General features: G+C 33.4%; 1 protein-coding gene and 1 pseudogene across 1 annotated transcript; one reads left to right on the top strand and one right to left on the bottom strand.

Moving 5' to 3' along the window:
* Nucleotides 1–911: 911 nt before the first annotated feature.
* LOC107001553 (endochitinase A-like) lies at nt 912–1,431 on the bottom strand. The gene is made up of 2 exons (XM_027912155.1): nt 1,375–1,431; nt 912–1,319 (listed from the first exon to the last, which is right to left on the bottom strand). Exons 1-2 carry the CDS (start codon nt 1,429–1,431, stop codon nt 912–914), a joined length of 465 nt encoding a protein of 154 aa, XP_027767956.1.
* A 2,327-nt stretch (nt 1,432–3,758) lies between these two features.
* LOC107001554 overlaps nt 3,759–11,979 on the top strand; it is a 17,638-nt pseudogene continuing 9,417 nt past the window's right edge.

The raw sequence follows: 11,979 nt of genomic DNA on the forward strand, positions 1-11,979 counted from the left end.
TTGCCGTGGTGACCATCTGGATCCATAGATAAGGTCTTAACGGACATTCCTGTAAATTTTTGGCAAAAAATTCCGGATAACAAAAAATCCTATGGACTATAGGACACGAAAATCGATATAATGGGGGGTTTACCTGCTCTGGGCTCGTTTGACCTTGAAAATGAGTCATTTTTGTGGTGACCAACCAGCTCCATAGATAAGGTTTTAATTGATGTTCATGTAAATACTTGGGAAAAATGATCTTGGAATTCAAGATCACCAAAAAAAATGGTGGACTATAGCACACGAAAATCGTCAAAATGGGGGGGGGGGTTTACTTGCTCTGGGGCTTGTTTCACCTTGAAAATGACCCGTTTTGTCCGTAGTGATGACCAATCGTCTCCATAGATTAGGGCTTAACGAACGTCCATGGTGATTTTTGGCAAAAATGATCTCAAAATTCCGAATCACCAAAAAAGATGGTGGACATAGCACACGAAAATTGAAAATATATATATATATATATATATATATATATATATATATATAAATCACTTCTATAGAGAAGCTAGCTTTGTTACTGGTAAACTAGCTAGCATTAGAGAGGAACCTTCTTGGAGGCTAAGGTTTATATAATCTTTTGTGTTATGATATAGCACTGATTTGGTTCTTGAAGTTGTACAAGTGGTTACCAAATGAATTATAACTACGTGCACATTGATTTGGTTTTTGAAGTTGGAACTTAATGCTTGTGGACTTTATTGAGATATATGTATCTTAACAGAAAAATCTTTATTTATTATTGAACACGACTATATATATAGCCATGGTACTAATCAAACTACAATCATATTATTACAACTTCATTTTATCGTTGATCCTTGCATTGTGCGAGAATACAACAAAACATATAATGAAGTTATTGCATAGAATTAGCTGCCAAAAGACCTTTGGTTGCCGCAATCAAGATTGTCACCAGTACTAACTCCAAGAATTCCGCAATACCTCCAGTAAAACCCAATTCGATCTTGTACCCTGTTGTCATTACCACAACCACATTCTAGGCCACCATTGATGATGTTTGTGATGACACCAAATCCAGGAAGACGATTGGCTGATCGGTCACCGGAAGATGGGTTCCATCTTCCAATGATGACATCGTGGCAAGAAGGCTTTGGTGATTGAGGGGTCATCCAGAACCAGATAGTTGTCTTGAATGAGATGACTGGGTCTGTGGCTACTAAATCAGGATTGTTTAAAAGGTCCACTCCGATGGCTCTTCCACATGGCCCATAGTTGTAGTTGTTGTTTTGAAATGTCAAAATACACGTAATTAGACACTACAAGTTCATCAAATTTTACAATATATAGGACAAATAGAATTATGTAGCTTACTGTGAAATTTGGATTGGGCCTTGTCCGAAATATTTCCTTCCAGGTGCACAAGGCCATTGACCACTTGGTATGCCTTTTCAGCTGTGATTACAGGGACATATGGTACCACGTTTTCCGTAATGTCTACATTGATGGCTCCACGAAACCACAAGGAAGTGGTCAACGATGATATGATTTGAACCTTTTTTCTTTTTATACAAATGTTGTGAAAAAATTTACTTGAATTTCATTTTTGCAAAATAGAAGGATTGACAATAATCTCAATTAAATTTTACTTAGCATTATTTTTGCACATATTTGTAAAAATATTATACGAATGTTGTACACACAATTCTTAATAATTTATTTATTTCAATGACACGTTAGGCCAGTGCAATGCACGGGCATCATCCTTCTAGTATTAGTATAAACAAGAGTTTTGTATTGTGTTATTGGTACACCCTCGTTCCATCTTTCTCTAATATTTTTTAGATAATTTGGTTTGATAAAATTTTTTGGATCTCAAGAAGTCAACACATGGATTCATACTTAAAAGTAAGTTATTTCTTTTCTTGGTGTTTTGAAGCTATTTACACTTTGTTTGGATCATTGTTACCCATTGTTTCATAATCTATTGTATTATATTGTACTGTATTGTATGGTAGACACACAATGTTTGGCTAGACTGTATTATTTGTTGTTGTTTAATAACATTTTAATTGTTTGGTTTGATCGTATCGTATCGTATTGTATTGTAATTTATAAATTTACTAAAATATCCTAATTATTCTATTGTATGAGGTTTGACTAGATTCAAATAATTAAGATAAAGGGTAAAATAGTATTTTGAAATATTATGTAAATATATAATTGAAAAAAGAAATTAAGTAACAATAGGAACACACCAAATTGGTTGTTCCATAAATTATGGGTTTTCATTGTTACGTAACTAGGGGTGTGCGAAAACCGAACCGACCAATAAACCGAACCGATAAAATGTTATTGGGTTATTGTTATTGGGTTATTGAGTTTTTAATGGGTTTGGAAAAAATAATTATTGGGTTATTGGGTCGGTTTCGGTTTTTCCTATTGGGTTATTGGGTAAACCGATAACCCAATAAGACGATAGTTATTTACTACTTTACCTTTCCTCAATATTAAATATACATAATTTAATAAATAAATAGATTCAATATTAGCTTTTCAGGCTATGTCATTTTTTGATTAGGAAATTGGTGAGAACTTTGTTGATTATGTGGTGGATCAAGCAACTGTTCAAGATTTTCTCATTGAAATATTTTATTTTAGTTTTAATTCTAGTTCGTATTGTAGGCGAGAGCTTTTGCAAGTTTGTGAATGTTAGTAATTTGATCAACATTCAAAGTTTTCTATTATGTTTTGGCGGTAAGTTGGTAACATGTAATTATAACATACGTACTATTATATATTATTTGATCAACATTTTTTTATTGGGTTAACCGTAACCGAACCGATAACATCAAAAACCGATAAACCGATAAAAAATTTCTTATTGGTTTGTTATTGGGTTAGCATATTTTAAAATCGAAAATCGATAAACCGAACCGATTATATGTAAAACTGAACCGAACCGACCGATACACATCCCTATACGTAACAACGAAATTTAACAATACAATACAATACATTTTAAGTAACAATCGAAATAAACATTGTAGGTATAGTAACAATACAATACAATACAATGGATAACAATGATCCAAACATAGTGTTAGTTTTATTTCTCTCATGTTTCTTAATGTTAATCCTTTGGTTTTCCTAACTTTGTTTCATATGCTTAGATGAATTTTTTTGGACCCGTCTCAAGTTAAGCAAAACACAAAGTCATGAATTTTTATTTTATAAACATTAATTAATATTCTTTTTTTTGCCTTCTAAATTAATTATTTTTACATACATACTAGTTTAAAAATAAAAATGACGCCTTAAGCTTTTTCCTCAATATGTAACTATAGTGGATTTCCCTTAGTAAGACCTTTGAGAAACACTTATGAGAAATGCTGAGAAATAATGAAATTTTGAAGATTTGTTTTAAATTACTCAAACCACATCAACCCATTTTCTTCTTTCATTAGAGAAAATTGTTCCTGTCTTAAAAGACTATTTTGCGACAAAAGTTTAATTATAAGGATCATAAGTTTAATGTAGAGTGTTAAATCATTCTATTTCGACTCTTTCTATGACACTAATCCCCCCCACCCCCACCCCCAATTCAAATTATTTCAAAATTTTGCTCTCCTTTAACCCTAATATGAGTTTCACTATTCTTCTTCTTTGCTTGTTAGGTCGTATTTCTTTTTGTTTCATGATGTGTTTTTTTCTGCTTTGATATAACATTTTTTTCCAGTTTGATTCAATCATTCATAATGCCTTGTCGTGTCAGTGTTAATAATCATGTAATGTTTATGATTGATAATCAGTTGTGCCGGTAGAAACAAGTTTCTCAAAGAAGTTACGGAAGAAGAAACTTCATCACATGATTGATAATATATCTCTATCAGTATGTTAGAGCATAAGAGTTGATATTACCAATAATTTTCCTAACAACTCTCGTCCATCCGTCCGTCAAAACAATGGAAACAATGTTAAATGACATTATGTCTTGATTAATCATAAGTTTAATATTTCCAAAATTTCATCAATTTATTCAAGATGTGAATGGTTTTCAAACAGTGGACGTATTATAAATGAAGCTAAATTTCCCTATATTTTGGAATATGAACATATTAAGAAATGAAAATAAGTTAGACTCTCAAGATTTTTGGTGATGAATATACTAAGCTTTTGCGAGAAAAGAAAGAAAAAAAAAACAAGGTAGACACATCAAAATAGAGGTTGCAATGATTTTGAGAAAAGAAGGAAACTAGTTAAATTCTCAGTGGTCCTTTGTCCATGTTCCTTGAGTTGAAATTGGTGATCAATTTTGGTTCAAGGTAGAACTTGCTATGGTTGGACTACATCACAAAATTTTTAGGGGCATTGAATATGCGCATATTAATAGAAAAGATGTTTCAACTTAAATTGTTGATTTTGGTGTATACGAGAATAAGACTATATCTTCTCAAAAGTTCATTTATGAAGATAAAGGAGTGAATTCTAGAGTATCTGTTAATGCGAGAGTGGTAATCAGAAGCTTAAAAGGGATACTCTTTCCTTGATGAACTCAATGGATTTGGGATATTTAGTAATGGTCATTTCTGGCCGTCAAAGAATTAATGGTGAAAAGACCGATTACATTTACTTTGGGTTGGACGTTGTAACTAAGTGTTGGCGACAAAGAGGTCTAATTGTAAAATATATGTTCATGTTCGAACATTAGAGGTATCTTGGCCAACCAGAACTAACTCAGTTATTCAATGTCAATCATATTTGTGAAAATGATTTCAAGGCACCAAAATCTACTATGCACACAAAGTTTGTTATGGAGTATGATGTCTCGAAAGGGAAGGAAAATATATCAATCCTCTCTATCGATGCAATGGATGATGGAGACCCTCCAACTTTCACATACATTACTAACATGAAGTATCCTGATTTGTATTATATCATTAGGCCTCAAGGTTGCTGTTGCACAAGAATATGCTCGAATATAGAACAGTGCTCTTGTGCTTCTAAGAACGGAGGCGAGTTTCCATTCAACCCAAGAAACTCTATTTTTAAAGCAAAACTTTTTGTTCACGAGTGTGGTCCATATTACAAATGTCCTCCATCTTGCAAAAATAGGGTTAGCCAACATGGTCTTATGTACCAGTTCGAGGTTTTCAAAACCAAATAGAAAGGATGGGGTTATAGGTCATCATATTATATTGCACCCAGAAGTTTTATTTGTGAATATATCAGAGAATTTCTTGATCATAAAGAAGCCAAAATTAGATTTGATTATGACAAGTACTTCTTTGATGTTGGCAACTATAGCGAATATATCCGCAAAGGAAGGTTGTAAGTAGTAAAGTTGACTCAAATTCTTTTAAAAGGGAGGATGGAGGTGGATTTACTATTTATGCGGCAATATATGGGATGTTGGTAGATTTATCAATCATAATTGCTCACCAAACCATTGTTCTCAAAACTTCATGTATGACCATGGTGATAAAAGAGTACCTCACATAATGTTTTTCGCTTCCAAAAGTATTTATGCATTAGAGAATCTTACTTATCACTACAACCACAAGATTGTACGTGTTCATGGTACAAATGACAATTTGATGAGAGAGAAGGGTGGTATATATCTCATAAGTGCAGTGGGAGAATGTAGTAAATTACTACTTGATGTATTATACATAGAAATTTACTACATTCTACCACTAATGAGAGACACATCTACCCTTCTCTCTCTTCAAATTTCTGTTTGTATCATGAACACAGACAATTCAGATGTAATAATAAGTAAGCTCTTCTAATGGATAAATATTTTGGAAGCAAAAAAAAATTATATGAGGTAATCTTTTGTTTCCATGGTCATACATGCCATTTTGAGCACAAAGGATTGGTGAGAAACTATAATTGATAAATCTACCAACATTCCCATATATTGTTGCATCAATAGTAAATCCATCTCAATCCTTCCTTTTAAACTATTTTGACTCGACTTTGCTACTTAAAAACCTTCTTTTTGGGGATATATTCATTGTTGTTTCCAACATAAAGAATTACTTTTAATAATCCATTCTAATTTTCACTTCCTTATCATTAAGAAATTCTCCGATGTATTCACAAATAAAACTTCTGGGTGCAGTATAATTTGATGACCTCAAACCCCATCTTATCAATTGGTTTTTAAATCCTTGAAATGGTACCGAAGACCATGTTGTCTAACCCTATTTTTGAAAGATGGAGGACATTTGCAATATAGACCACTCTTGCGAACAGAAAATTTTTCTTTAAACATAGAGATTCTTGGGTTGAATGGAAACTCGCCTCCGTTCTTAGAAGCACAAGATCACTGATCAATATTCGAGCATCTTATTGTGAAACTGCAGCCTTAAGTCCTAATGAAATAATACCAATAGAGATACTACATGTTAGTAATGTATATGAAGGGTGGGGGTCTCTTATCCTATATTTCATTGATAGCGATGATTGATACATTCTTCTTCCCTTTCGAGACATCACAATTCATAACAAACTTTGTCAGTATAGTACATTTTAGTGCCTTGAAAACATTTTTACAAATACGATTGATATTGACTAACTGAGTTATTTCTGGTTGGCCAAGCTTCCTCTGCAGTTCAAACTTGAAACCGTAATTTCCAGTTAGACCTCTTTCTTGCAAACACTTATTTACAATATACAACCCATAGTAAATCTATTTTCCATCTATGTTTTCACCATTAACTCTTGGACAGCCATAATGTAAGACCCCAAAAATGAATTAGGGTGTATAGAGCCTAACATGTTTGTCCTAAGGGTCTAAGGTCCTAAAATAGTTTATAATATGGTATTGAGGCAGTTTTTAAAGTTTGAGGTGATTTGGAAGTCAAACGTCAAGGGACGACCAATACGTTCGACGACTAGTCGCCAAAGGGGCCTTAGGTGCTTTTATGTGTTTACAAGTCATAGACTTATGAAGTCTTAAAATGTGTTATAATGATGTCTATAGGCAGTATATGGAGTTTCATGAAGTTTGGATGTCAAACATCCAAGAACGTCTTCAAAATGTGTTATAAAATCCATCCTTGAACCCTCTTCCATTCAAGGAGTCATTTCCAAAAGATTTCAAAAAGGGTTTCCAAATTTTATTTTCTTCTAACTTTGATGTTAAGCATGGGTCTTCTTGTAAAAGTGCTTTAATGATTCAAATGTGTTTATTCTAGTATGAATTGATGATTTTACTGTCAAAACCCTAATGAACTCATGTTTATGCATATTTCAACCTTCTAGCTTAAGAAATGAGTTAAATGAGCATGTTTGTGTAGGGTATGACCTTTTGTTTTCTTGTGTAGTTATTATGATTTAGCTACTTCCCTAAGGGGCCTTATTATTATGAAATATTGATAAAATGATTATAGGTGATGATGGCTTGTTAGAATGGGGAATTGTTTATCTTGTGTAATTCTTATGATAAATTGCTCTTGAGTGGTATGGTCCACCTTCTTGGTGGCAATTTATATTTGATGAACTTGTTATTACTTATTATGTAGTGTGAGTGTTGCTTTGAAGGACAAATATGTGAAATGAAGTGATATTGAAGATAACTCTTGTCTTGTGTTTTGTGAAGTTGAATTGCACGTTTTGCTTAGATTATGCCTAAGTGAAGTATACGACTTTGTGAGTATTTAAAGTGTGTGAATTGATGAATGTAGATCTAAAGCATGTATAGAAGCAAATGTGAACGAAATGATGCTTATACAAGATATGCTCACAAGTATACACACACACACTTGAATGAATGTATGAAATCTAAGTTGAGCAAATAGAGGAGTTTTGAGGTGGACACTCTTCGTGAGTTGAGATGAAGCGTTTAGTAGCAACCTTACTATATCCTAAGAGCTTTCTATGATAGGTCGGAGGATGAATGCCCTTCGTGAGTTGAGATGTGGTGTTCACTAGTTATCCTTAACCTATAGTATATAATGTTTAAAATCTGTGTGGGTTATGTCTAGCACCAAGAGGATATGAAGAAGAGGTGGTTACACTTTGTGAGTTGAGATGTTTTATTCCAATGTACATTTTGAGATGAGTACTCCTCGCTAGTAGAGAATGAGTTACTTAGTACCAATCTCCGTATCCCTTAACTATGTGCCCGCGTAGGTGTAGCTATTGGGAAAGCCATGTAAAAGCTAAAAAGAATGACCTTACTCTAGGCAAGTGAGGATCCCTCATCTGATAGGGTTTAATGTCAGGATTCCATGTCTAGCTCTCATGGTGTATGTCGGTTAAGCTAACCTCCCACAAAAGTAATTAATGTGCTAAGTCTTCTAAAGGAATGTCCTACTTAGGGTAGGTAGTGGAATGGGACGCTACTTATCCATTACACTAGGTAGGCATTCCGAAAAGGGAGCCTTGGTGAGTCTTATTTGAATTGAATGAACTAAGTCTTCAAAAAAAAAAAACGTACTACTTAGGGTAGGTGGTGGTATGGGATGATATCTATCTGTCCATTGCACTAGGTAGGACCTTCCGAAAGGGGAGTATTGGTGCTAAGTCTTCTAAAAGAGTGTACTACTTAGGGTAGGTGGTGGTATGGGACGCCATCTACTCATTGCACTAAGTAGGAATTCTGAAAGGGAATTCTTGGTGTGTTGTTAGGTGTTCTTTTATTGTATTTCCATTGAGTGGGTGCTTGTTCTCCCGAGGTGAGTATGCAAAAAAAATGAGGTAGTCTTGAGGGTTGCTTTGGTGTGTATTGAAGGAGGCATATGCGTACTTCCTTCATGTACTACCTTAGTGAGTCTTAGGATGACCTTAGATAGGGAATCTCCGACGGAAATGGTGCTTATTTCCTCATTGGCAATGCTTTGGAAGTTCACCATTTTGGAGTCTTTTAGTTCACTGTAATGTTTTAGTTCACTATAAAAATTGGAAAGTTACTGTAAAAAATGCTTTCTTTTGCGAAAATCATGGAAACTCTTCTCTAAGTGTTAAATAATGTGTCTTATATTGTTTTAATCCTATATTCATGAATGTATACTTAATTGGCATGAAAATGTGTTTTCACTAACATGTCCCTTTGTTCATGTTTTTGCATATGCTATACTTAGTAAATTGTTTTGTACTAACCCCATACTTTTCTATACACTATAAGTATAGGTTGGAAGATTTTAAAGTTTTGAAGGTGAAGCTTGGGAAAGTTCCTCTCAAGACAAAGTATGTCCTCATATATTCGAGGGCATAGTTCTTTTGTTAGTTTCTTATTTAAAGACTTATTATGTATTTCTTTTAATGTAAAAGGGCTGTGTCCCTAAGATATATGTTGTGTCTTTAATTTGGCTTGTGACGATGAGATTTTTTAAGTATTTATGAAAGATTCCTTTATTAATTTATTTGTGAAAAGTTTTAATTTTGCACTACTTTCATGTCTTATGTTAAGGAACGATAGTTAAAGGGCTTGTACAAGACAACAAAGGGTCAAGTACATCCGGTCACGAAACGAGGGTTCTCCCTAACTTCTAGGGGATGCTTTAAGGTCGTGATAAACTTGGTAGTTTAGGTTCTAAAAGTCTCACAAGCCAGATCTAGTAGTATCTTTGTCATTGGTGTGAGTCACGAAGCATCCATGGAGAAGAGTCTATAGGATGATAGAAGTTTCACTGTCTTCTTTATTCTCATGTCGTGCTTTAGAGTTGAGTCATATAAGGTGTCTTTTCTAAACCTCTTCTTTTTGTGTTTATAGGACATGAATACGAGTACATCAACCGCTATTAGGGAGGATGGAGGGGTAGATAATGAGATGATACCTCCCTGTGTTGTCCAAGTTCCTATTGTTGGCCTAAAGGAAGAGAATTAGGAGGTTCCCCTTTAAGGACCTCAAGTGCGTCCGGAACCCCAAGAGCCTCAAGTGCCTCCTATGCCTCAGGCTCATTTTGTTGAGGGTGATATGACTAATGCGGAGTTGAGGGCTGCCCTAATGAACTTGACCCAACTCATGACGGCTCAAGCTCATACAAAAGTAAATTGTACTGTTAACTTGTCACTGAATAGACACGTGGATTAAAAATAAATATAAGTGAACATGTGTAGCACTCTAAAAATTTAGACCATCTTTTATGATACCTGCATTTCACAAGTGGATTCCTTTTTTTTTTTTTGGTGATACACTTCAATTCACAAATTCTTCTTAGTTGCAATTCTCTGTATTCATCTCTCTCAAACAGAATTTTTTCCCCTTTGATGGCGTGAAGAAGGTAGATTACGGGATCTCTCTGCTTGCAGTTTTTTCGATGAAATTTATGCATATATTGAATTTTATACTTGTACAAGCATGTTTAATTCGGAGTAGAATTAATGTTTGGTGCTTTAGTTCCATGCTTGATATAGAACAAGAGAAGTTTATCTTTATGCAAGTTTTTAATTGTTATTGGCTGATGTTAAAAGAATCAGTTTGTAACAATTATTGAGCTTTATTATTCTTGAGGTGATTAATTAAATTATACTAGCTAATAAAGATATATTGTCCTTTCTGTTATAGCATTTTGATATTCATTGGTAAAGTCATTATTTTATTTTTTTTAAAAAAAGATTGCTTTAAACTACAAAGATTTGCCTAACATGATTTTGAAATGCCAAGTCAATTGCAAAACATAAGATTTCTCACGTCTGTTTTAGTTTCCATCTTTTATGTACTCGAGTGACTTTCTTCTTTTGTATATTCAAGAAATTCACTGGTTATCTAATTTTGAATAATTTTTAGCGATAATAAATATTGACATTAACAAAGAGTGCTAAAAATTTTATCGACGTTAGTTAAAGTGTCATTAATTAAAATCGATACCATTTAAGATTTTAGGGACATATATAAAAAGTATTAATTGTCGCTAAAAATACATATTTAGCAGCAATTAATAAGAATTAATTTTCGCTAAAAATACATATTTAGCAGCAATTAAAAAGAATTAATTGTTGCTAATCATCATGTAAAATATCTGGTGATCTCAAATATGGTCATTTGATTGTTGTCCATTTACAAGATGCATTTGATTAGAATACTCAATTATGGTCATTTGATTGTTGTCCATTTACAAGATGCATTTGATTAGAATACTCAATTATGGTCATTTGATTGCTGCCCATTTAGAAGATGCGTTTAATTAGAATATGGAAAAAAATTACGAACAAAATTTGGAAAGGTAAGTACCACAATTATGTTGTAAAAATAATAATTATGTTCACATTATAGCCTATGCTTCACATTGGATCTTATAAAATTAGTTACTTAATATTGTTCTATGATTAGATTGATTTCTAAATTTCTATGAGCTCACTCTTGTCTGCAAAAATCCAAGAAACTCTTCCAACTTAACTTTCAATAGGTTGGCTCATTGTTGACACTTCCTATTACAAAACACATTTCTTTCCTTTGATAGTACCTTTAATCACAAGGTTTACAACACTCTATGTAAATTTCACAAGTCCTTATACTCCACCTTGTTGACAGGTAGCTCTAGGTCTAAAAGTGGACAGACAACTCCTGTTCTAATAAGACATGAAGCAATGTGGACACTAAGGAAACCAGAGAGCAATACAAAAGTTTAAACACATGTAAAATCAAGTTGCATTCCTTACAATTACTAGATGAAAAAAAAATGTTAGGCTACAAATGATATTATGCTATATGTGTTTAATTTCATGGTGGTTTGATTTTATTATGATGGAGTCCGGAGACGGGATAGCTCCAGATTTGATAAAATTCTCAATAGAAATCATAGGTTTCTCGGTAGTGCAATAACTAAAGTAATATACTGAAAGGGTCGTGATATTGGGTGTGTTTGGTATGAAGGAAAATGTTGTTCTAGAAAATGTTTTCCTGAAAAATAAATAAATAATTATCTTATCTTCTCATGTTTGGTTGAAGTCGAAAATATTTCTTAAAAACAAACTTAATTTTTTTTGGGAGGGAGAAGGGCTGGTAGTGGGAGGGGGCCGGGGGGG

Source organism: Solanum pennellii, chromosome 10 (genome assembly GCF_001406875.1).
Source record: "Solanum pennellii chromosome 10, SPENNV200".
Classification (NCBI taxonomy): Eukaryota; Viridiplantae; Streptophyta; class Magnoliopsida; order Solanales; family Solanaceae; genus Solanum; species Solanum pennellii.

Excerpts from the sequence above, each read along its gene's own strand:
- LOC107001553 (XM_027912155.1), bottom strand. The coding sequence starts at position 1,431 with ATGGCCTTGTGCACCTGGAAGGAAATATTTCGGACAAGGCCCAATCCA. Across the intron at positions 1,320-1,374 it reads GGCCCAATCCAAATTTCACA|TGTCTAATTACGTGTATTTT; the intron begins GTAAGCTACATA and ends ATGAACTTGTAG.